The sequence below is a fragment of the Elephas maximus genome, chromosome 25, assembly GCF_024166365.1.
Source record: "Elephas maximus indicus isolate mEleMax1 chromosome 25, mEleMax1 primary haplotype, whole genome shotgun sequence".
Lineage (NCBI taxonomy): Eukaryota > Metazoa > Chordata > Mammalia > Proboscidea > Elephantidae > Elephas > Elephas maximus.
The window spans coordinates 61,959,354-61,986,906 of NC_064843.1; the positions used below are offsets into that span (position 1 = coordinate 61,959,354).

A 27,553-nucleotide genomic window follows, 5' to 3' on the forward strand; every position below is an offset into this window, starting at 1 on the left:
ATCACAATCCAAAGGAAGGAATGATGAAAGAGTTGTAATTCTCCTGGAATCCAGGTTTCTGGCTTTCATGGAGGTTGGGGTAACCCACACAGCCCACTGCCTTTTGGGTGTCATTTTGAACCTCAAGTTTTGAGGGGAAAAAAAAAAAACTAGTTCCTAAAGCCACTTCTGAGTCAAACAAAGGTCCAGATAAACTAATAAGACCGTTTTGCTCTGGGAGATTTTTTTTGAACAATTCAGCCTGTGTTGGGAAACTGACTCCAAAGATCAGCCTGGGAGCTATGTTTAGGGTAAATCAGTAATTAGTCTTCAAGACAATGTTGTATGAAGTACCTATCTAATGTTTGTAATCAAACTGTCACCCCCTCGCTATGTACAAAATTATGTATCTTAAAGAAACCAGGTTCTCAGAGGAGATGGACCTCATGACTCAGACTCCATTTTGTCTTAGGTTTCACTTCTGCTTCTGAGAAAGTGACCTTAGACTTCATAGGTAAACCAAGGAGGGGAAGCTTGTCCCCAGGGAAGAACACTTAGTATGCTTTAACTAGATCAACTGAAGACCTCCAACAGGAGAGATCCATCCTATATTATCTTGCTAATCATGTATTTTCTAACAGAAACTTGGTGGTCACATCCAAGTTTTCTATACCTTCTGTTTCCTCTAGACAAACTTTGTGTGCTCCGTATGGATGTATATTTTTGTGTGGTAGATCCAACTATACTCATTTAGATGATCCCTTTCCAATGGACAGTAAATTGACATAGGCAATCTCTTGTTTAGATTTCTGAAGAATGTGTGGGCAATGCACTGTGGGAACTTTAGAATTACCTTTAGATATTCATAGTAAATATGGAAAGGTAATGTTAATTTGTTACACATTGTAAAACAAGAGTCAGAAGAAAACCCATTGGTCCAACACTCAGGGTGGGGTTGGTCATTTCTAAAAGCTTTAACTCCTACTTATAGGACAGCTGAATTGGAGAAATCTTTAAGAAGTTTATCAATTACTACAGGACAGACGGCAGATAAAAGTGCTAGTGGAATGGAAGCACAACAGCGATATCTGACCTCATTAAGCCCAGGTGACATGAGATAACAGAATAGCTTTAGATTTTTATTAGCCCAGCAAAGTTTACTCTGTGCTATAACAAATACCTCTTGTCGCATTTGGATAAATAACACAGGAGATTAGAACAGAATACACATAGAATTAGACAGCAAGCTACTTGGTTACACACTATAACACCGTTGCAAACGTAAGATTTATTTATTTGGTTAAAGTCAAGAATAAGTATACGGGCTAGATCACTATCGTAAGGAACGGTAATATTCTTAGTCTACATCCTGATAGTATTAGGCATAATAAAACTAATCTTCTATTGTCTTACACACTTAAAAGGCAAAAGAAGGCCTCAGGCTAAAATGCTGATGTACACTGAGTCTGCTCGTTTCGGCACTGTGATTGATGAGAACATCACTCTTAAGATCCCGGTGAAGAACCAGGTGGTATCCGTAAGTCTGTTTTTAATTTTCGTTTTCTTGTTGTTGTTTTTAAAGAATTTAAGGTTCTGTTGCACATTTTTCTCCCATTCTATCAGGATTCATCTATTGTGGCCCTGATCTAGAACGGGTTGGTAGTAGTAACCAGGCACCATTTAGTTCTTCTGGTCTCAGGGTTGACAAAGACGTTTGTGTGGACTATTTGTCCTGTAGACTAGTTTCTTCTTTGAGTATTTTCTTTCCTTTTTCCCTTTTGCTCTGGACAAGTAGACACCAATAGTTGTATCTTAGATGGCCACTCACAAGCTTTTAAGACCCCAGATACTAACCATCAAACTAGGATGTAGAACGTAACTTTAAGATCATGGGCACTTTAGGGATTTTTAAGGCCATAAATTCACAAAGATATTTCTACTCTAACTTTAACATTATGAAATCCTCTCTCGTTTTGTTTTAATTTTTAAAAAGTTTCTCTCCATATTATGCCTATTGGGATTCCCAGACTATGATTATACCCACCTCTCTCTCTCTCTTTTATGTGCCTCATCAACCCTATTCATGGCCACCTTACTGAAATAATTGAATAAATGAATAAGTAAATAAAACCTAATTAATTGGACTGATTATACGAACTTTTGGCTATCTTTTACTTATCTTAATAATAAAAATCCTTTGAAGGTAAGTTTTACTACTTTTAAAGAGAGAGTAAGAATATCAGAGTTGGGACTTGGGCGTGGAGAGTAAGAATTTTCCAAAAAATTTAAGAAGGCACCCAAACTCAGTAATGTAGATAAATAATGTTTTAATGCAATAGTTTTTAAAAATCAAAATTAATGCAAAGAAGTCCATGATTTAAAATTTTAAATAAAGGCCAGTGTTGTGGTGAGCCAAACTGGAGCCCGAGGCAAAAGAAAAAATAGTGCCTTTTCTATGTCTTGTCAGTGGTTGATTTTCTTGCAGAACATTAGTTATTTTCTAAGTTATTTAAATTTTTACAGAACAGGAAAATTTTTTAAATAAGTGTATTAAAGCTCACATTAATTTAAATATTTTATTATGCCAAAACCAGAATTTATTACAGTTTTACTTTCCTGGCTTTCATGGAAGCAGCCTCATTGATATTTTCAAAATCTACTTCTTTGCTTATGCTCAATTGTGAGAACTGCCATGTTTGATAATTTCTATTGACCAAATGACAATTTTTAAGATCTCTTAAAGATATTTTTAAGCGTGCATGTTCACAAAGATACTTCTTATCTAACTTTGACATTATAAAATCCTTTCTTAATATTACTTTAATTAAAAAAAATTTTCTCTAAGTATCATGATTCAAACCAAGTACTAAGCAACGACAGTCTACTCTCAGGGAAGGGGCAAGAGGGTTGAGAGATACCCCCTGGGGCACTGGTGTGCAAGGCCTGCCAAAAGCTGCCAGTGGAGCAGGAAACACAGAACTTTCTAGCACTATAAGATCCACACTAAGCACAGAAAGCAGCAGCTAACTGCTGGAGGAATTTAAAATTGACAAAAATTAGCTCAAAATGGATCGAGGACCTAAATGTGAAACACAAAACTGCAGAACTTCTAGAAGACAATATGGGAGATCTTTGTAACCTTGGGTTAGTCAAAGATTTCTTAGGCACGACATCAAAAGCACAATCTACAAAAGAAAAAAATTTGATAAACTGGATTTCATCAAAATTTTAAACTTCTACTCTTCAAAAGAGCCCTGGTGGTGCAGTGGCTAAAAGCTAGAGCTGCTATTCAAAAAGGTAGGTGGTTCGAATTCACCAGCTGCAGCTTGGAAACCCTACGGGGCAGTTCTACTCTGTCCTATAGGGTCACCATGAGTTGGAATCGACTCGATGGCAACAGGTTTGGGTCTGTTTTTTTTTTTTTTTTTCACTCTTCAAAAGTCAATATGAAGCCACAGACAGGGAAAAATACTTCTAAAGCAAAGAATATGTAAAAAATTCTCAAAACTCAATCTTAACTTCTTGTTAGGTGCCATCAAGTTTGTTCTGACTCATAGTGACCCCAAGCACAAAAGAACGAAACTCTGCCCAGTACTGCACCATTCTCATAATCACTGTTATGTATGAGCCCACTGTTGCAGCCACTACGACAATCCATCTTGTTGAGAGCCTTCCTCTTTTTCACTGATCCTCTATTTTACCAAGCATGATGCCCTTCTCCAGGGACTGGTCCCTCCTGATAACATGGCCAAAGTACATGAGACAAAGTCTCGCCATTCTTGCTTCTTTAAGGAACATTCTGACTGTACTTCTTCCAAGGCAGATTTGTTCATTCTTCTGGCAGTCCATGGTGTATTCAACATTCTTTGCGAACACTGTAATTCAAAGGCATCAATTCTTCTTCAGTCTTTCTTATTCGTTGTCGTTTTTGCATGCATATGAGAAGACTGAAAATGCCATGGCTTGGGTCAGGCACACCTTAGTCCTCAAGGTAGTCTTTGCCAAACCTTAAAGACATCTTTTCCAGTAATTTGCCCAATGCAATATGTCCTTTGATTTCTTGACTGCTGCTTCCAGGAGCATTGATTGTGGACCCAAGTAAAATGAAATCTCTGATAACTTCCATCTTTTCTCCATTTACCATGATATTGCTTATTGGTCCAGTCATAAGAATTTTTGCTTTCTTTATGTTGAGGTGTAATCCATACTGAAAGCTGTAGTCTTTGATCTTCATCAGTAAGTGCTTCAAGTCCTCTTCACTTTCAGCAAGTAAGGTTGTGTCATCTGCATAGTGCAGGTTGTTAATGAGTCTCCCTCCAATCCTGATGCCCCGTTCTTCACATTGTCCAGCTTCCCAGATTATTTGCTCTGCTTATCGATTGAGTAAGTATGGCGGAAGTATACAACCCTGATGCACACCTTTCCTGATTTTAAACCATGCAGTATCCCTGTTATGTTTGAGCAACTGTCTTGGCCTATCCACAGGTTCCTCATGAGCACAATTAAGTGTTTCTAAGTACCCCATATCGAGACAACCCAATTTAAAAAAATGGCCAAAAGATTTGAACACACACTTCATCAGTCTTATGTACCATATGTATGGTAAATAAGCACAATGAGAAGATGCTCACAATCATTAGTCATTACGAAAATGCAAATGAAAGCCACACTGAGATACCACTACCGATAAATAAAAAGACTGCAGATCCCAGTGTCAATGAGGAGGTGCAGCAACTGGAACTCTCACGGGGGTGGTGGGAATGTAACCACTTTGGAGAACTGTCTGACAGTTAAAGATACACCTTTGTATTATCTAGTCATTCCATTTCTCAGCGGGGGGAGAGCATATGTCCACACAAAGCTTTATTTGTAAGAGGCAATGACTGAAAGTAATTCAAATGCCCGTCAACAAATGAACAGAACAAACTGTGGTATTTCCACACACTGGAATACTGTGCTGCTCGGAGATAAAAAGGAACGAACTACTGATACATGCAACAACATGATGAGTCTCAAAATCATTATGCTGAGTGAAATAAGTAAGACAAAAAAGGGTACATGTTGCATGAGCCAATTTATATGAAACTCTAGAAAACACAAACCCATCTACAGTGACAAAAAGCAGATAGTGGTTGCCTGGAGATTGTGAGGTGAGGTGGGGAATGTCAATTATACCCTAATAAAGCTGTTTAAAATAAATAAAATTAAAAAATGGGACAGGTGGTTTGGAAATAACTGGATAGAAGGTCAGGAGGATGGGGATCACAGTCAGAGGTCTGCATGACGACAAGTAACGGGAAGATGAAGTTAGGAAGTCATGGAGCACGAGGGGGATCCAGAGACTGATGGGTAACTTCGCACAAAAGAAAAGGACTAGGAGATAGTAAAGCCATTAAAAAATTATAGCAAGTGAGCAGGAGATGAGAAGACATGGCAGCAATAAGGAGGGGAGATGGCACAGTCAAGGGAGAGAGATTTGTACAGAGGGAGTGGATAATGTCTGGAATTGGCCTCAGAGAAAAGAAACACCATGGTCTCACCATCATGCCCCTGCGGGAGAGAAGAGCCTCTGGGAAAACCCAGGTTTCGGGTAGCCAAGGATACGAAAGAAAGAGGCTGAGAATGTAGGACCATCGCGTATCTCAAAAAGAGGACTTTCAGAGGGCAGAGCAGAAGTGGGCGGGAGGGAAGGAAACAGCAATATCACAGTGACGAAGACCCCAGAGACGAGACTGGAAACACACCGAGGAGCTGGCCCTACGTTCCAGGGGCACCAGTCCCCGCCATCCCCTGGTGGACACAGAAGCGTGCAGGGCACTTGGATTCAGCTCTGGCTGTGACGAACTTCTGAGGGAGTCCTAGCACGAAGTGCACAGGGATACCCTGCTCCCTCAGGAGGAGTAGGTTGTGGTGTGGCCTGACTGTGGGGCACCCAGGGAGGGCTGCCAAACTCAGGCTCCTGTGGAGAGGTTAGAGCCCAGCAGACAGTAGAAACTTTGAGAAATGAGGCCGGTCAGAGGCTATCCAGGTAATGTGAGGCCACTGGGTACCCCAAGGCAATAAGCCAGGATTTCTAGTTTAGTTATGCAGTTGGTGTTTATACTTTATACCACATATAAAGGAGCTCTGGTGGATCAGTGGTTAAAGCACTTGACTGTTAACCAAAAGGTCAGTGATTTCAAACCACCAGCAGCTCCATGGGAGAAGGATGTGGCAGTCTGCTTCCATAAAGATTTATAAACCCTAAGGGGTCATTATGAGTTGGAATTGACTCAACAGCAATGAGTTTTGATTTTTATGTATAAGAAAAACCCAGATGGGCAATAATAAAGGCTTGAAGAACAAGATATTTTTGTAAGGCAAAAAATGTAAAATTATTCAAGAAAAACACTCTAGATCAGTGTTTCTCAAACTTTATATACTCAGCAATCTCCCAGGGCTCTTGTTTAAAATGCACTGGGATTTGGTAGTTATGGTCGTGGCCTGAAACTCTGCATTTCTAACAAGTTCCCAGTGAGGCCAATCCTGCTTGTCCACAAACAACACTTTGAGTATCACATTGAGAGCAAGAGATAGATTTTATATCCCTCCAGAGTCCAGAACAAGTTTTTTCAGTTTTAATTAGGACCCTGGTGCCATGGTGGGTAAGAGCTCAGCTGCTAACCAACAGGCTGGCAGTTCGAATTCACCAGTGACTCCTTGAAAACTCTATGGAGCAGTTCTACTCTGTCCCATAAGGTCACTAAGAGTCAGAATCAACACAACAGGAACGAGTTTGGTTTTTTTTTGGTTTATAAGCTATCTTGATGGTGTGAATTATATAAAACATTACTGAAAATTCAATTGGAAGAAGTCTACGTTACTAAAAAAGATTTCTTTTTAATTGTTCTTACCTATACTTTGGTAATGCCATCGAAAGAAAATCCGTTCAGGTAGAAATTGCAGTATTTTCTATAAAACAAAAACAATAAATAATGAGATATGAAGAAAAAATAAACAACAAATGAAGATTTCACATTTTCACTATAGGCCCACATACTTGCTATATGTACATTTCAAAAAAGAGAGAAGAAAATGATTAGTAGTAACAAATACTGCACTTTAATCCTGTACCCTACGTGACAGCTTCTTTCACTCTTCTAAATGTTTCAAAGAGATGACTAACCAAAGTTAAAAAAACACCTGTAATCCAAAAAAAAAAAAAAAATACACTAAAATGGTAAATTTTATCTTAAACCATGGCCGTCAATCATATATTAAAAATGTGTAATTTCCCAGATGGCAGGTTCCCCAAGGTTTCTTCTTTTTCACCTTCTTCTTCCCATGTCCATTATAATCATTGTAAAGTCTATGGATGGGGAATGAAGTTGGGAAGAAAGGTGAACAAAAAGGGTTCCCTGTAAACAATTCAATGGAACAAGAAAATGCAATTACTGGCAAAAAAATTTCTTGAAATTAACAGCTAAAAACAAGTTTTAGGGTTGTAGTTCTGAATCTCCCTCTTGGTAGATACACCAAAGAGCATGCATATAATGCACAGGAATACCTGGCTGACACAAGCAGCCTTCCTCCCAACAAAACCAAACTAACAGGAACGAGGCTTTTTCTCCCTCACTCTAGAGCAAGTATTTGCAAGTTATTCTTGGGTAATAAGGATCTTTGCACTTTTTCTGCAACCACCTTTTAAAAAATGTAGAAAATTCAAAAACTGATCAAAATACATCTCTTGGTATTGATAATACATTATTTTACTAAGAATATCCCATTCTAGGCTTATCTAGCCTGATATTCTAACATTTTGAAAAATTAAGACCAAAAATATGTATTCAGATCTCCGCAAAAGTGTATTTCCAGGCAGCTAATAAACTACTAAAGTCCCTGGGTAGGCCAAACAGTTAACACATTCGGCTGGTAACCAAAGGCTACAGGTTCAAGTCCACCCAGAGGTGCCCTGGAAGAAAGGCCTGGTGATATAATTTGTGAAAACTCAGCCAATGTAAGTCCTATGACGCACAGTTCTCCTCGGACACACACGAGTCAGGACGGGCTCCATGGCAGCTGGTAGTGGTGGTGAATAAACTACTTTCTCCATTTGAGCCAGCCTGCGTTTTTCTTGTCTTGTCTTAAATTGACATCGGGGTGAGTAACATAAATATGTGTTTATTTTGTTTGAGCCACACAGGGGAACTTCCATCAAATGTGGAAGACTTTAAATTGCCAAGTCCTCTTCCCCGGCCTGGCCTGTTCCCCACTGAGAGCCTTGCATCCCCATCTCACTGCAAACACTCCCTCCTCACAGAGGCCTTTTCTAAACGCCCTACCTACGGAAGCCTGGATCCTCTCCAGCCACTTCCCTGTTCACAGTCCTCGTCTCATTCTGAGAGGATCTTGTTAGCTTCTTTGTGTTACAGCAGGAATCCCTCCACCAGAATACAAGCCACATGAGAGCCAGAACACAAATGGCTTCCCTGAAGCATCCCTGCACGTACAGCATATCTGGCACACAGTAGGTACTCCATACACACTCAGCAAATGGTTGCTGAATGCTCCTGACTTGTGAAATTGTGGACGTGGTAGGTGCCTTAGCTTCCTAGGGCTGCTTTAAAGTGTGTGGCTTTAAAGAACAGAAAGGTATTACCTCACACCTCTGGAGGCCAGAAGTCAGGGTACGGGCCTCGGGGATTCCTTCTGAGGGTTCTGACACAGAAACAGTGCCCTGCCTGTCTCCCAGCTTTTGGTGGCGCCTGGTGATCTAGCGCGCTCCTTGGCTTGCAGCTGCTTCTGTTTCCCTTGTTCTTCCTCTGTCTAAACCTTCATGGCTTCTTACCACTTTTAAAAGATACCACTCAGATGGGATTAGGACCCAGCCTACTCCATCTTAAAAGATCCTATTTTCAAACAGGGTCACATTCACAGATACCAGGTGTTAGAACTGCAGCATGTCTTTTTGGGGAACACATTCAATCCACAACAGTAGTTGATTCTAATCTTTGCTACGGTCCTATGCTCAATATATTTCAACTTTCCTTAAATGTCACTGAATAAACAATGACATTTACATTAAGCTATACATACCCTGGTGACGCAGTGGTTAAGAGCTACAGCTGCTAACCAAAACGTCAGTAATTCAAATCCACCAGGTGCTCCTTGGAAGCCCTATGGGGCAGTTCTACTCTGTTCTATAGGGTTGCTATGAGTTTGAATAGACTATACAGCAACAAGTTTGGTGTGTTCTTTTTTTTTTTTTTTTGGTTTTCTTTATAGACATTTTTTTTAACCCTGAATGTAGTGAAGAAATCCAAACAAAAATAAAGTTGCATAATTTTAAAAGAACTAATTTTTCAAGATCTAATAAACATGAAATATAAATGTGCTTAGTTATACAACTTGTTATAAATTATTTACACATCTACGAAGATGAAAATACTGTACAAACTATATCAAAGATTATTTCTGACTACATGTATTAAAAGCAGTACACAGCCGATCACATGCTAAAAATCGCTAAACTGAACTCTCCTACACTTCCATTTCAGACTTTCCCTAGAATGTGTTGGTTTGTTATCTTTCAAGCTCATAACTCTAAAAGATATCCTGTATCTTGTTTTATTATAACACTGACATACACACACACACACACACACATCCCAAATCCCAGTTAGTGAAAACATCTACATGCTAGGAAGCAGGCTTGGCACGTGAAGCGCAAAAATCAATCAATACGAATGAGCTATTTAGTCCTCACCTCCAAGGGCTTCACAATTAGTGGGCAAGAGACACAGAGAAAAAGGCGCTAAGACGCCATTCATCAAAAACAAGCAGCAGAGCCAATGAGAGGCGGAGCCAAGATGGCAGACTAGGCAGACGCTACCTCGGATCCCTCTTACAACAAAGACACGGAAAAACAAGTGAATCGATCACATACATAACAATCTACGAACCCTGAACAACAAACACAGAGTTAGAGACGGAGAACGAACTAATACGGGGAAGCAGCGATTGTTTCCAGAGCCTGGAGCCAGCATACCAGTCAGGTACGGCACAAGCACAGAGACCTGCTCCACCCCCCTGAACTAACCCCGGGAGGGGGACTAGCCGGTTCCACGGGCGGCGTGGGACGCAGCCGTTAGGAGAAGTCCCCGGGAGGCAGTGACTGATCTTGGAGCAGAAAGAGCAGCACCCGAGCCGGGGAACCGTCCCACAGGGATTTGGACTGCACGCAGGTACGCCATAAACACGGAGAGTTGCTCCACCCCCTGAACTAACCCCGGGAAGGTGACCATCCGGGTCGCGCGGGCGGCGTGGGACGCAGCCGGTAGGAGAAGTCCCCGGGAGGCAGCGACTGGTATTGGAGCGGGGAGAACAGCGTTCCAGCCGGGACACTCGGTCGCGGCACAAGCACGGGGAGCTACTCCACCCATCTGAACTAACCCCGGGAGGGGGCCCACCTGGTTCACGGGGGTGGCACGGCCACGCGGCTGGAGGGACGAGAAGTCCCCGGGAGGCAGCGACTGATTTTGGAGTCGAGAGTGCACCGTCCCAGTAGGGGAGCCTTGACGCTGGGCGTGGGGCTGGAAGCGGAGGATCTGACCGTGACTCCAGCGGGCCAGACCCCCCGGGGGCAATCTCCACACAGACAGCACACATAGGCGACGCGCCCGCGGGAATCTCAGATATAATAGTCTTTCCAAGCAAGACAAGCAACTCTGGCTATATTCTGAGGTGCTACTCTCCTATCTCTCTGTTCCCTCCCCCACCCTCCCCAGGCGGCTTCATTAACATCTGAATAGCCTGAGCCAGAGGGAGAACTCTGATAGGGATCTGACTGCAGTTTTTTTTTAGCGGATTTTCTGGAAAAACTAGTTTCCCAGTGATGGCTCGGAGACAACAATCCATATCAAACCACTTAAAGAAGCAGACCGTGACAGCTTCTCCAACTCCCCAAACAAAAGAATCAAAATGTTTCCCAAATGAAGATACAATTTTGGAATTATCAGATACAGAATATAAAAAACTAATTTACAGAATGCTTAATGATATCACAAATGAAATTAGGATATCTGCAGAAAAAGCCAAGGAACACACTGATAAAACTGTTGAAGAACTCAAAAAGATTATTCAAGAACATACTGGAAAAATTAATAAGTTGCAAGAATCCATAGAGAGACAACATGTAGAAATCCAAAAGATTAACAATAAAATAACAGAATTAGACAACACACTAGGAAGTCAGAGGAGCAGACTCGAGCAATTAGAATGCAGACTGGGACATCTGGAGGACCAGGGAATCAACACCAACATAGCTGAAAAAAAATCAGATAAAAGAATTAAAAAAAATGAAGAAACCCTAAGAATCATGTGGGACTCTATCAAGAAGGATAACCTGCGGGTGATTGGAGTCCCAGAACAGGGAGGGGGGACAGAAAACACAGAGAAAATAGTTGAAGAACTTCTGACAGAAAACTTCCCTGACATCATGAAAGACGAAAGGATATCTATCCAAGATGCTCATCGAACCCCATTTAAGATTGATCCAAAAAGAAAAACACCAAGACATATTATCATCAAACTCACCAAAACCAAAGATAAACAGAAAATTTTAAAAGCAGCCAGGGAGAAAAGAAAGGTTTCCTTCAAGGGAGAATCAATAAGAATATGTTCTGACTACTCAGCAGAAACCATGCAGGCAAGAAGGGAATGGGACGACATATACAGAACACTGAAGGAGAAGAACTGCCAACCAAGGATCATATATCCAGCAAAACTCTCTCTGAAATATGAAGGCGAAATTAAGATATTTACAGACAAACACAAGTTTAGAGAATTTGCAAAAACCAAACCAAAGCTACAAGAAATACTAAAGGATATTGTTTGGTCAGAGAACCAATAATATCAGATATCAGCACAACACAAGGTCACAAAACAGAACGTCCTGATATCAACTCAAATAGGGAAATCACAAAAACAAACAAATTAAGATTAATTAAAAAAAAATACACATAACAGGGAATCATGGAAGTCAATAGGTAAAAGATCACAATAATCAAAAAGAGGGACTAAATACAGGAGGCATTGAACTGCCATATGGAGAGTGATACAAGGCGATATAGAACAATACAAGTTAGGTTTTTACTTAGAAAAATAGGGGTATATAATGAGGTAACCACAAAAAGGTATAACAACTCTATAACTCAAGACAAAAACGAAGAAAAACGTAACGACCCAACTAACATAAAGTCAAACACTATGAAAGTGAGGATCTCACAATTTACTAAGAAAAACGCCTCAGCACAAAAAAGTATGTGGAAAAATGAAATTGTCAACAACACACATAAAAACAAGCAGCAGCAGCAGCACTGACAACAGTGTGTGTGAAGTACGGCAGAGGTGAGGAAGAAAGTGCCTCAGCTCCCCAAGGGTATCGTGGAATGCTTCCTGGAAAAGCGTGCTCTTGAGCTGAGACTCGGGGGTTAATTAAATTAGCCCCGTGGAGACTAGGAACAGAATGAAAAGCATGTAGGAAGGCCAGAGGCAGATAGCTTGGTGCCTAAAGGAAGGGGAGCAGGACAGGTGGTTCAACTTGGCTGGTATGGGGGGAGGGGGGCTGGAGAAGTAAGTGAGGCTGGAGGGTGCTATGTTCTCATGAAAGCAGTGCACAGGTACTAGCAGAGGGGGATTTGAGATGACTGAGAAGAGAAGAAGAGGATGAGGCAAATACAGTATTTCAGAGGAGGAATAAGATGGCTAGAACAAGGTCAGCAGGTATAATCAATATAACTGTGATACTCAGGAGGTAAAATTGTAAAGTTGTCAGGATGGGCAGGTAGAGTAGCTGTGGAAAGTGAGGTAAATGGAGGACTCAAAAATGACTGCCAGTTTAGTAGATGGCAATGCCTGTATCCAAGACATCAAATTCAGAAGGAATCCCAGAATTGAGAAGAATAAGCATGATCAATTTGGTCCTGGAGATCCTAGATTCTGAAGTATGAATGGGTTAGTGGCAAGATTTGGATGGTAACAGGATACAGGTGGCAGTTGAAGATGTGTGTCTACGAGATCTCTCTGAGAAAGAGCTTAAAATGAGAAAAGTATATGAAGCCTCTGAGATATCAGCACATTGAAGGAGTTCTACTAAGAAGGTTAGACACAACTCCAACAAATCTGAAAAACCTAGAGGAAATGGACAAATTTCTAGGAACACACTCCCTACCTAAACTAACACAAACTGAGATAGAAACTTTGAACAGACCCATAACAAAAGAAGAAATTGAAGGGGTCATTAAAAAAAAAAAAAAAAAAACTCCAAACAAAAAAAAACCTGGTCCAGACAGCTTCACTGGAGAATTCTACCAAACATTCAGAGAAGAGCTGACATCAATTCTACTCAAACTATTTCAGAACATAGAAAAGAAAGAATACTCCCTAACTCATTCTACGAAGATAGCATAATCTTAGTACCAAAGCCAGGGAAGGGCACCACTGAAAGAGAAAACTATAGACCAATATCCCTCATGAATATAGATGCAAAAATTCTCACAAAATCCTAGTCAATAGAATACAACTGCATATCAGAAAAATAATATATCACAGCCAAGCGGGGTTCATACAAGGCATGGAAGGTTGGTTCAACGTAAGAAAATCAATCAATGTAATCTACCACATAAATAAAACAAAGGCGAAGAATCACATGATCGTATCAGTCAATGCAGAAAAGGCATTTGATAAAGTGCAACACCCATTCCTGATAAAAACTCTCGGTAAAATAGGAATAGAAGGGAAATTCCTCATCATAATAAAGAAATTTATACAAAAACAACAGTCAACATTATCCTCAATGGACAGAACCTGAAAGCATTCCCTCTGAGAACAGGAATCAGACAAGGATGCCTTTTATCACTATTCTTATTCAGCATTGTATTAGAAGTCCTAGCAAGAGCAAAAAAGCAAGAAAAAGAAATAAAGGGCATTCACATTGGTAAGGAAGAAGTAAAACTATCCCTATTCACCTATTCCACAGATGATATGATTCTATACATAGAAAATCCTAAGACTCCACAAGAAAGCTATTGGAACTAGTAGAAGCATTCAGTAAAGTGGCAGCACACAAGATTAATATACAAAAATAAGTTGGATTCCTCTGTATCAACAAAGAGAACTGTGAAAAGGAAATCAGGAAAACAGTGCCATTTAAAATAGCCCCTAAGAAAATAAAATACTTAGAAATAAATCTAACCAGGAGCGTACAAGACTCCAAAAAAAGAAAACTACAAAACACCATTGCAAGAAACCAAAAGAGACCTACATAAATGGAAATATATACCATCCTCTTGGATAGGAAGACTTAACATTATGAAAATGTCAATACTACCTAAAGCAATAAACCCTGGTGGCTTAGTGGTTAAGAGCTACGGCCACTAACCAAAAGGTTGTCAGTTCAAATCCACCAGGCACTCCTTGGAAACCATACGGGGCAGTTCTACTCCATCCTATAGGGTCGCTATGAGTCAGAATGGACCCAACGGCAACGGGATTGGATTGACTGCATTGACCCAACGCAATACATAAACATAATGCAATCCCGATTCAAATCTCAACAGCATTCTTCACCGAGATGGAAAAACTAATCACTCCATACGGAAGGGAAAGAGGCCCCAAATAAGTATAACCTTACAAAAAGGGAAGAACAAAGTAGGAAGCCTCACACCACCTGATCTAAGAACCTACTATACAGCCACAGTAGTCAGAACAGCCTGCTACTGGTACAACAACGGACACATGCACCAATGGAACAGCGCTGAGAACCCAGACATAAATTCACTCACCCATGGTCAGCTGATCTTCAACAAAGGACCAGAGTTCCTGAATGGAGAAGAGACAGTCCCTTCACCAAACGTTGCTGGCAAGACTGGATATCTATGTAGAAAAATCAAACAGGATCCATACCATACACAAAAACTCACTCAAAATGTATCAAAGACCTAAACATAAAACCTAAAGCTATAAAGATTATGGAAGAAAAATCAGGGACAATGCTGGGGCCCTAAGAGATGCCATAAACAGATTACCAAGCGTAACTAAAATGTACATGCAGAAGAAAATGAATAGATAAATAGGACCTCCTAAAAACTAAGCACTTAAGCTCAACAAAAGACTTCTCCAAAAGAGTAAAAACAGAACCTACAGACTAGGGAAAAAAATTTGGCTATGATATATCTGACAAGGGTCTAATCTTTAAAATTTATAGAAAACTTCAACACCTCAACACCAACAAAAAAAGACAAATAATCCAATTAAAAATGGGCAAAGGAAATGAACAGACATCCCATCAAAGAAGACATTCAGGCTGCTAACAAACACAGAAGAAATGCTCACCATCATTAGTAATTACAAATTAGAGAAATGCAAATCAAAGCTACAATGAGATACCATTCCACTCTGACATTACTGACACTAACCAAAAAAACAGAAAATAACAAATGTTGGCATGGATGTGCAGAGAGTGAAACACTTATATACTGCTGGTGGGAAAGTAAAATGGTACAACCACTATGAAAAACGGTATAGTGCTTCCTCAAGAAGCTAGAAACAAATATGATTCAGCAATGCCACTCCCAGGTACATACCCTAAAGAAATAAAAGTCATGACATGAATAGCCATATGCACACCCATGTTCACTGCAGCACTGTTCACAATAGCAAAAAGGTGGAAGCAACCTAAGTGCTCATCAATAGATGGATTAACAAACTGTGGCACATACACACAATGGAATATTATGCAATGATAAAGAATAATGATGAATCTGAGAAACATCTCACAACATGGATGAATCTGGAAGGCATCACACTGAGTGAAATAAGTCAATCAGAAAAAGACAAATATTGTATGAGGCCACTTTTATAAAGTAACCATGTGGTTAAGGTTGTGTGTCAACTTGGCTGTGCCATGATTCTCAGTGGTCTGGCAGCTGTATGATGTTACGATCACTTCCATGATGAGATCTGATATAATCTGATTACCTCCATGATGGAATCTGCTGTGAGTACTCAATCATTTGAAAGGGAGTCTCCTCGAACATATGGCCTACTTCAAATATAAGTGGACATCTGGCAAGGCTCATGAGCTTTTGCTCATTCTGGATACTGCAGCTGGCTCCTGTTCACATGACCTCCGGTTTTTGAGACCTGAGCTAGCAGCGTACCTACAGTCTTGCCTGCTGATGTTAGGAGTCGTCGATCTTCGCAGCCTGCGAGCAACAGCCCTGCTCTCTGACCTGCCAATCTTGGGTTCAGCAGACCCTGTGGCTACATGAATCAGGAGAAGCCTCCTTGCTGACCCATAGACTTGGGATGTTCCCACCTCTACAACTGTGTGAGCCATTTCCTTGATATAAATCTCTCTATATATATACTTAAACGCTTTACTAGTTTTGTTTCTCTAGAAAACCCAGCCTAAGATAATAACAACAAAAGGTTTACACACAGGAAAAGAAGAAAAAAATACTCTTTGATGGCTACCAGGGACGGTGGGGGCGGAGGGACTACCAAAGAGATAGTAGACACAAGTTAATATTGGTGACGGGAAAGGCAATAAACAATGTCGGAGAAGTCAGCACAAAACAAACAAGGCAAGAGAGGACACTGAGAGGAATGCAGGAATAAAAAGACAACTATTGTAACTACTATAGCATAGACAATTCTGCAACAGCAGAACCAACGAACAATAATCTACAAATTGATACACAGACAGATATGCCAAGAGGCGAGGCAGGGGGTAAGGGAACACACCCACTTACAGATACAGGTTTGGAGGTAGAAATTTCTAAATACATGATTGTAGGTGTTCCTCGTATATTAATACAGACAATAGAGCATGTAAGTGGCACAGTTGGGGAAACTTCTTAGACATAACTAAATACCTCACGGAAAAAAGTTCCCAGGGTCAAAGGCAAAGGACCATATATTTCGGGGACACCTACGCAATCGGTTCAACATGGTTCTTAAAGACAATGTTCTACATTCTACTTCAGTGAGTAGCGTCTGGGGTCTTAAAAACTTGCGAGCAGCCAGCTAAGATACAACTATCAGCCTCTTCTAGTCTTCTAGTCTGGAGCAAAGGAGAGGGGAAAAACCTAAAGACCCAAGGGAACAATTAGTTCAAAGGACTAATGGACCACATGAATCAGCACCTACGCGACTCTGAGACCAGAAGAACTAGATGGTGCCCAGCTACCACTATCAACCGCTCTGACTGGGATTACAATAGAGGCGCCCAGACAGAGCGGGAGAAAAATGTAGAATAAATTATCAAATTCACAAAAAAGATCAAAGTACAATTTGGTGATGGGCTGGGAGGGCTTGAGACTCAAGAGAGAAAGACGGCCTCCATTCGAGCCTTAAGTTTTATGACTCTTTAACTCATATTTTCTCTTCACCAAAAAATTTACTATAGAGCCTAGCTTAATACCATTGATAATAAATTAATAATAATTGTTACAGGTTGGATTCTCTGGGAAACAGATGCCAAGATGCAGTTAGAAGAGCAAATGCTTCATTGAGGAAAAATGGTTGAATGGAGAAAGCAGGGTGGAGCAGGGGAGCCTCAGACCGCAGTGTCCACCTGATGAGTCTCTGCAAATCTAGCAGAAGCTCTGAAGCAGAGATGGCCCACTGAGGAGTCCCGTTTGTGGCGGGAGATGACCGGGCCCTTGTACCACTGCCCTGCTCGGTCATTGCCTGGGGGCCATGATGAGAAGAGTATGGCCACAGCTGGAACACTGAAGGCATTAATAGCTGAAAGCCATCGGCTAACCTCACTCCTTGCAGCTGTGCAGCAAATTCTTTCTTGAAGGGGAATCTGAGCAGCCCATCTCTATGTCTGCCATAATAATCTTCAAATTATTACTTAGAATACTCTCATGGTATTAAGAAGCATGAGTACTGAGAGACGTGGACCTGACTTCAGGGATGTGGTCTCCTTGCTGGCACTGTTTCCCATCAGTCGACTGCTACCTCATGTTGGTGAAAGCCTGGCTCCACTAAGTCCTCACTGTACTTTTTCTGCCGACTTCCGTGTAGCTCATTGTACCTGAGCAAATGGCACAGCAATGATTCAGGTGTCCTATGTTCTCACTCATTTTCCTCCCGGGGGGCTCTGCCGCTCAGGCTTCCCTTGAGGGCTGGCACTCCAGCTATATTCCAGGACTATCTTCTGCTGTCGTGCCACTTCATTTTAAAATTCATATAGAAGATGATGAGAAAATTACTATAAAGATTCAGAATAGAACTTATCTTGGATGCAATGAACACTGACATCCCCACTGCACTTCAGATCTTTCTTTTAGTCAGGAGACTAACTTGGCATTGAGTCATGCTTTTCAGCCTTCCAAAATACACAGCAGTCTTCTTGATTTAGTTTTCTTTTGTTAGTATGCAACAAAGAAAAGCAGCTTTTTAATATGGAGAAAAACAAAGAATTGAGCAAGACGATGTGGTTATAGATTCTTGGACACCAACATCTGCCACAAAGTTAGTCTCCAACTTGTTCTGAGGTCAGGCCTACCATTATCACCACTTCAGGATAAAAGTTTCCATATTTACAAAACAGATGGACTTTAAAGATACTCAAAAGTAACCTCAGTAAGGTTTGGATGTGAAACATCCATGCCCAATATCTGAGCTACTAAAAGTGTTCCCAAATGGACAAGATCTTATACAACAATTCAAAGGCTGAAACGTTACCAGTACCAATGCTTCTTTTTGCGCCCAAATATTGCAAGGGCTGTTTTTTATGCAGTAAAGTCCAAGAAGTCAGTAAAAATAGAGCCCCAAACAACGACCTATGTCTAAATGCTTAAGCCTGTCCCTCAGAAAGCCCCAGATGAAGCCTACTTTTACTGAGGAAATACAATCTGGCATTTCTACTGCAGCTCATATTGTAAGCTACACTGCTGTGAATGCCACATAAGCTACTGACATCTTGTTTGTAGTTTCACTGGAGAGTAAAATGAAAAAAATTTTTTTCAGGAAAGCCACACAGTGTGAATAAATATTATTTTTCAAAAAAACACATAGCTCTATTTAATGCTTAGTGCTCAGCTACATCTATATGGTAATCCATTACGGCACACTCGAAATCGAAATTAGGTATTACTACTATCAGCACATCAGGGAATCTGTCACTCTTTTAACTGATTATCCATACTTCTTTTTTCTTCAGAGCCTACTGCATGACCAAGAATAATGTAAAATGTAAGCTGGAGTTTATACTGAACGCTATACTGCACTTTAAAACTGCTGATCTTCATTAAATTCGTGTAGGAAACTTTTTTTTCCAAATTATTATCAGATGATTACAACACATCGCAGTAGTTTCACACTTGATTTCAATTCTACTTAGAAAGGCTGGAAAAAATGAGGAAAACGTTAGAGTAACTCACGTAAGGTAATCTACTAAAACCAAAAACCAAGCCAGACCCATAATGACCTATGGGACAGAGGAGAAACGCCCCACAGGGTTGTCAAGGCAGTAAATCCTTACAGAAACAGATTGCCACATCTTCTGTGGAGCGGCTAGTGGGTTCAAACCACCAACCTTTCAGTTAGCATCCGAGCACTTCAATTACTGCACCACCAGGGCTCCTTAATCTACTAAAACAATGACCAGCTAAACCTGTCATGTCCAAAAGTGGAGAAAATGAGAGCAACTCTCCCCAAACTAGGTACATGGCCCAGGGGCGCAGGGGAACGCGTGGCACGGGGGCGCACGGGAATGCATAGCACAGGGGTGCTGGGGAACACATGGCACGGAGTGCACAGGAACGCGTGGCACGGGGCACACGGGAGCACATGCACGGGGTGCTGGGGAAAGGAAATGCAGATGGGGGAGAAAACAGCAGGTGTGGTTTATAAGAACAGAGGTCTTAGTTACCTGACTTTTTGAGAAACGCAACGTTCAAAAACATGAGAACTGAGCAGTTCATTTTAAAGATTAAGGTAGACTATTAACGCCTGGGCCAACAGTACGATCTGGTTTCAACACAATCTATTTGAGTAGGAACGCAGTGGTCATGGGAGGCTTCCAGGTAGACTTATGGGGAAGGCAACTTGTTCTTCAGCTGTCTTCAAGCCTGACCACCCACCTTTACCGAAACTGACTTGATTTTCTGATATGGAAATGTTTGTACTGAACTCTAAGTGTCACCACTCACAAGGAGCCTCAAAATTCAAGAGAAAGAGAGCTAAGATGGATAACTACAGAATCCTAAAAATAAGATGACTATATCTTTCGCTAAAAAGTAGCCCTTTTCTTTTTATGCCAGTGATCCCTTTGAGTGCAGTACACTCATTACCTAATTGCTAGTCATGCTGTTACCAAGTAACAAAAGTACAGATCCATCTGGTCACATCCTTTTCAGTCTCTAGACCAAACTCAAACATCACCTCTTGGGAGAAGCCAATCTCAATGACATAATCTCTGCCTACAGCCCTCCCCAAAGCAGCCATTCCTCTTTCTCAGCTCCTGGCACATCCTGGGTCACCAGCATGCCTCTTAGCTGGAGAGGGCCCACTCACGAGTAGGTGCTGGATTTCATGAGAGAAAAGACCCTCCATTATCCACCTGTATCCCCAACAAGAAAACCAAACTTCTTGCTGTTGCGCAGATTCCGACTCACAGCAACCCTACAGGACAGAGCAAAACTCCCCCGTCCCAAGGAGTGGATGGTAGATTCAAACTGCCAACTTTTGAGGTAGCAACCAAACACTTAACCACTGCACCACCAGGGCTCCAATATTTCCTAATAAATACCACAAGCACAAATAAAGGAATGAGTGGAAAATGACAAAAAGGAAGGCAACAGGAATTCTAATTTTAGTTCCCATATACAAGCAGACACATGGAAATGCCCAAGTTCAGGAAAGCTACTCTTGCTGTAACATGGTAGAAACAAAGAAGCTGTTGAGTAGGCACTTGATAATGGTAGTTGAGAACGAAGTACCTGTATTTCCAACATTATGGTAAGTCTCAATGATTGATTAGATCTCCTCTCAAGAGGCAATTATTTTCCTGGCTAAAGACAAATGAATAAAAGCATTTCAAAAACCAGGCTTAAAATATAAGGCAAAGACATCAAAAATGAAACATGGTAACGTAATCATAATAAAAATGGAAAGGACATCTCATTTCTCCTTTCTGTATTGAACAAGTCAATCAATGTTAAAATGCTGGAAAATATGAATAAAAGAAAAACCTGAACAGTATAAAAGCTCCATCTTAGTCATCTGATGCTGCTGTAACAGAAATACCCCAAGTGGACGGCTTGACCAAACACAGCTTTCCTCCCTCACAATCTACGAGACTAGACGTCAGAATTCAGGGTGTCAGCTCCAGGGGAAGGCTTTCTCTCTCTGTTGGTTCTGGGGGAAGGTCCTTGTCATCAATTTTCCCTGGTCTAGGAGCTTCTTGGTGCAGGGACCACGGGTCCAAAAGACACACTATTCTCCTGGATCTTATTTCTTAGTGGTAGGAGGTCTCCCTGTCTCTCTGCTGGCTTCTCTCTTATGTATCTCAAAAAAGATTGACTTAAGACACAACCTAATATTGTAGATTGGGTTTTGTCCCGTTAATATAACTGCCTCTAATCCTGCCTCATTAACATCATTTGGTAGGATTTATAATGCATAGGAAAATCACATTAGCTACAAAATGGTAGATGATCACAATACAGGGAATCACGGCCTAGCCAATTTGACACACATATTTTTTGGTGGGGACACAATTCAATCCATAACTGCTTAAATAAAGAGCAGATGAAGCTGTAAAAAGGCACAGGGGGTGAGAGGGAGGTGACCTGCAACATGCCCCTCCCATGGAAGTAGAACATACTTAGAATGATAGTGCGGCAAGAAAGGAGACCTTCCTAAAGAGGAAAAGAAATTTCTTTCTGAAAAAGCTTTGCTGAAAAGATAGGGTAAGTTTTTTAGCATTTCTGTGTTCTTCTTCATATAATCCAGCCTCTCAGATTATCTGCTCAGCACACAGATTGAATAAGTATGATGAAAGGATACAACCCTGATGCACATCTTTCCCGATTTGAAACCATGCAGTATACCCTTGTTCTACTCAAACAACTGCCTCTTGGCTATGTACAGGTTCCTCATGAACCCAGTTAAGTGCTCTGGAACTCCCTCCCATTCTTCGCAATGTTATCCATAATTTGATAACAGTCGAATGCCTTTGAAGAGTCAAAAAACACAAGTAAACATCTTTCTGATATTCTCTGCTTAGAGTCAAAATTCCTCTGACGTGAGCAATGATATCCCGCATTCCAAGTCCTCTCCTGAGTCCTGTTGATGTACTGCTGCAACCATTTCTGAACTACCTTCAGCAAAATTTTACCTGATGTGATACTAACGACATCGTTTGATAACTCCCACGTTCTGCTGGATCACCATTCTCTGGAACGGGCACAGACATGGATCTCTTCCAGCTGGCTGGCCAGCTAACTGTCTTCCAAATTTCTTCGCATAGAGAAGTGAACGCTTCCAGCGTTGCATTCCTTTGTTGAAACATCTCAACTGGTATTTCATCAATTCCTGGAGACTTTTTTTTTGAGGCGGGGGGCCAATGCCTTCAGTGCAGCTTGGACTTCCTCCTTCAATACCACTGGTTCTTGATCATATGCTACCTCCTGAATTGGTTGAACATCAACTAATTCTTTTTGGTACAGTGACTCTGTGTATTCCTTTCATCTTCTTTTGATGAATTATACAGCCAGTGATATAGCCCTGAAGTTAAAAGAAACATTCTAGAACTGGATAGTTTATCAGCCACTTACTTCCCAGCAGCCAGTTACTTCCCTTCTTCAAATACTATATGATTTAATTCCCAGTAGATGGAGAGGCCAATCAAAATAAACAATCCAGAAACAAGAGTGTGGGGTATAAACACTCTGATAGCTATGATACACAACTGAAGTTAACACGGTTACAAAAAATAAAGTAAACCTCCAAAAATAACTAATGGAACAGAAATAACACTCTATAATAATGAAACAATCTGGATATAAAATGCCAAATTATACTTTTAAAAATAGCTTAGAAGTGAGAGGTGCAAAAGATAAATGGAGCTAAAGTAAAAGCAAGGGGTGTCATCAAATACTGCTTTATTATTGAAATGGACAATTAGAAGAAAAATATTCAAGTAATGTATTTGTTAATTTAAAGACAGTTATGAGAATGGTAGAAAGTGTATCTTCCAAATTGCAGACGTATTCCATAAAGCAAAAGTCATTGATGTTTCCCCAAAAATACAAAGCTAAAAAAAAGTTATCATAAAAAAGGTAATAAATATAAACAGATTAAATTCCCCTACCAAGGACCAAGTTAGTCCACCTGACTTGAAAGTCAGAACTAGCATTCAAACACAGGCATATTAACAATAAAATGTGGAAATTAGCATATCAAGGAAATACACACACATACAAGTAAACAAGCTTTAAGGGGTACAGAGGGAATATCGAATAGCTCAAAAATGTAATTTATAATTCATAACCACTATAAAACTTTATGCAGTAAATAACAGCATGAAAAGAGAACAAAGAAACTGAGGAAAAAAATTTATAATTGGAGGTTTTAACACACCCTATATTTGACAGATAAACCAGGCAACATAGTACAATACAACAGATTTGAATATGGTGAACTGGTTTGTTTACATATATATGTGTTTGTGTATATACATATGTGAATGTATATATACATATGTGAATGTATATATAAAGAGAATATTGTATTTCAAAGAATCTAGCATAAAGCATTTACTAAAAGTTATTTTTCCAAGCCACGTACAAGTTACACAGGTCAAGAGCAAACCCAATACACTGAAGATCCATAACAGAGTGTTTAAACAAGAATTCTCAATTAATTGGGGATAAAAACACTCTTCTGAGCAATACCCAAGTTAGATTTAAAAAAAAAAAACTATACTTATAGACTAAAAATTATCAACAATGTGAATACTGTATAACAAAAACTGGTCCAAGCTGAAACGAGAAGCAAATCTGTTGACTTGGATTTTTTTATAATGCAATAAACAAAACTTAAATTTTAAACTCAAAAAGAAGATAGAAATGTTTATACGGAAGGAACCAATAATAATAACAAAAAAGCAAAGCAAATTCTACCATCAGAAAATCATCTCCAAGTACTGCTAATCGCTAAGGTATAGGCAAGGATTTGAACTGGTAGTAGTACAGGTAATTAAAACAAATATCCTCAGAATCAACCTTTTATTTAATCCATTAACAAATATTCTTACTAAGTGCCTATTTTATGCCAGGTACCGTGCAGGGGATCAAAGAGAAAGAAATGTATGCCAGGAACCACACAAGGGATCAAAGAGAGAGAAATGAAGGACACTGTTCCTGCTTTAAAAGCCACAGTCCAAAGAGGAAAAAGGCAAGAAAATCAGCGAGGGATCTCAGTACGTGCCTAGACAAGGCCCTCTTCCAAAGGGAGACCACCCTGAACTGAAGGATAAAAAGGCGCAACCCAGGCAGAGAAGGGCATTTTAGGCAGACAAAAGTGTAGCCAAAAAGTCCTGCTGCCTGTCTGGGAACTTCCAAGAGTTTGCAGGTAGGGGCGGAAGTGAGACAGGTGAGAGGGATGGACAGGGAGGCAGAGGATAGATTAGGAAGGGCCTCGAACGCCCTGGAGAGCTCAGCCTTTGTCCTAAAGGAACTGGAATCAGAATCAGATTTCAAAGACAGCATTTGAGGTGAGTGCTGTTATTGTTGTTACGTGCCTTCTAGTCGGTTCCGACTCATAGCGATGCTATGCACAACAGAACAAGACACTGCCCAGTCCTGCGCCATCCTCACAAGCATTGCTATGCTTGAGCCCAGTGTTGCAGCCACTATGTCAATCCATCTCGTTAAGGGTCTTCCTCTTTTATTGCTGACCCTCTACTTTACCAAGCATGATATCCTCCAAAGACTGATTCCTCCTGATAACTTGTCCAAAGTACGTGAGACATAGTCTTGCCATCCTTGCTTCTAAGGAGCATTTGGGTTGCACTTCTTCCAAGACAGATCTGTTAATTCTTTTGGCAATCCATGGTATATTCAATATTCTTTACCAACACCACAACTCTAAGGCATCAATTCTTCTTCCGTCTTCCTTATTCATTGTCCAGCTTTCACGTGCATATGAGGCAACTGAAAACATCATGCCTTAGGTCAGGCATACCTTAACCGTCAAGGTGACATCTTTGCTTTTCAACACTTTAAAGAGGTCTATTGCAGCAGATTTGCCCAGTGCAATGTGTCTTTTGATTTCCTTACTGCTGCTTCCATGGGCATTGATTGTGGATTCAAGTAAAATGAAATCCTTGACAGCTTCAATCTTTTCTCCATTTATCATGATGTTGCTTTGTAGACCAGCTATGTTAAGGTATAATCCATACTCAAGGCTGTGGTCTTTGATCTTCATCAGTAAGTACTTCAACTTCTCTTCACTTTCAGCAAGCAAGGCTGTGTCATCTGCATATCGCAGATTGTTAACGAGTCTTCCTCCAAACCTGATCCCTCGTTCTTCCTCATGTAGTCCAGCTTCTCGGATAATCTGCTCATCATACAGATTGAGCAGGTATGGTGAAAAGTATACAACCCTGACATGCATCTTTCCTGACTTCAAACCATGTGCTGTTCAAACGACTGCCTCTTGATCCATGTACAGATTCCTCATGAACACAATTTCGTGTACCGGAATTCCCATTCTCTGAAATGTTATCCATAATTTTTTAAGATCCACACAGTTGAATGCCTTAGCATAGTCAATAAAACACAGGTAAACATCTTTCTGAGGTGAGTGAGGGAGACAGAAAGGGTAGAAGATCAGAGACCAAAAGACTAGATGCAGGGTACTCCAGTAGGGAGGAGAGTGATGCTCTGAACAAAGGCTGAGGTCGAAGGCCGAGAGAGGATATCAAAGAGCACCACCATTAGACAAACAAAATCATGCAATGCCAGTGTTCCAGGATACAAGATAAAAAAATAAAAATTATTATTTATTTATTTATTTTTATAAACATACATAAATCAGTTGGATTCCCCTACAACAACAAAGAGAGCGACGCAGAGGAAATCACCAAATCAATACCAGTTACGATAGCCCCTAAAAAGATAAAGTACTTAGGAATAAATCTAATCAGAGATGTAAAAGACCTATACAAAGAAAACTACAAGACACTACTGCAAGAAACCAAGAGACCCTCACAAGTGGAAAAACATACCTTGCTCATGTATAGGAAAACTCAACATCATAAAAATGTCTATTCTACCAAAAGCAATCTATACATACAATGCAGTTTCGACCCAAATTCAACAACATTTTTTAATGAGATGGAGAAACAGATCACCAACTTCATATGGAAGGGAAAGAGGCCTCGGATAAGTGAAGCATTACTGAAAAAGAACAAAGTGGGAGGCCTCACACTACCTGACCTTAAAACATTATAATACCATGCTAGTCAAAACAGCCTGGTACTGATAAAGCAACAGATACACAGACCAATGAAACAGAATCGACAATCCAGACATAAATCCATCCACATACGAGCAACTGACATTTGACAAAGGCCTGAAGTCTGTTCAACGGGGAACAGACAGTCTCTTTAGCAATGGTGCGGGCATAACTGGATATCCATTTGCAAAGAAATGAAACAAGACCCATACCTCACATCATGCACAAAAACTAATTCAAAATGGATCAAAGACCTAAAAATAAAATCTAAAACGATAAAGTTCACAGAAGAAAAAATAGGAACAATGCTAGGAGCCCTAATACACAGCATAAACAGAATATAAAACATTACTAGAGCTGCAAAAGAGAAATTAGATAGCTGGGATAAGACTTCACCAAAAGAGTAAAAAGATTACCTACAGACCAGAAAAACGTTTTTTAGCTATGACATCTCTGATCAGCGGCTGATCTCTAAAATCTACATGTTACTGCAAAAACTCAACTACAAAAAAACAAATAACCCAATTAAAAAACGTACAAAGGATATGAACAGGCACTTCACTAAAGAAGACATTCAGGTAGCTAACAGATACATGAGGAAATGCTCACGATCATTAGCTATTAAAGAAATACAAATCAAAACTACAATGAGATTCCATCTCACTCCAACAAGGCTGACATTAACCCAAAAAACACAGAATAATAAATGTTGGAAACGCTGTGGAGAAACTGGAACACTTACACACTGCTGGTGGGAATGTAAAATGGTACAACCACTTTGGAAATCCAATTGGCCCTTTCTTAAAAAACTAGAAATAGAACTACCATACAATCCAGCGATCCCACTCCTTGGAATATATCCTAGAGAAGTAAAAGAGCCTTTTCACAAACAGATACATGCACACCCAGGTTCACTGCAGCACTGCTTACAATAGTAAAAAGATGGAAGCAACCAAGGTGCCCATCAACGGATGAATGGATAAATAAATTATGGTATATTCACACAATGGAATACTACGCATCGATAAAGAACAACGATGAATCTGTGAAACAT

The 27,553-nt window shown here is 40.4% G+C and overlaps 1 protein-coding gene across 6 annotated transcripts in view; it reads right to left on the bottom strand.

The window, feature by feature from the left end:
* RALGAPA2 (Ral GTPase activating protein catalytic subunit alpha 2) overlaps positions 1-27,553 on the bottom strand; it is a 459,903-nt gene that overhangs the window by 360,175 nt on the left and 72,175 nt on the right. For all 6 annotated transcript variants that reach the window (XR_007515412.1, XM_049869401.1, XM_049869403.1 and 3 more), the window contains exon 4: positions 6,873-6,930. Coding sequence is in view for 5 of the 6 variants with exons in the window: in XM_049869401.1 (XP_049725358.1) it covers positions 6,873-6,930 (58 nt within the window). In the remaining variant the exon portion in view is untranslated. The remainder of the gene's footprint in view (positions 1-6,872; positions 6,931-27,553) is intronic.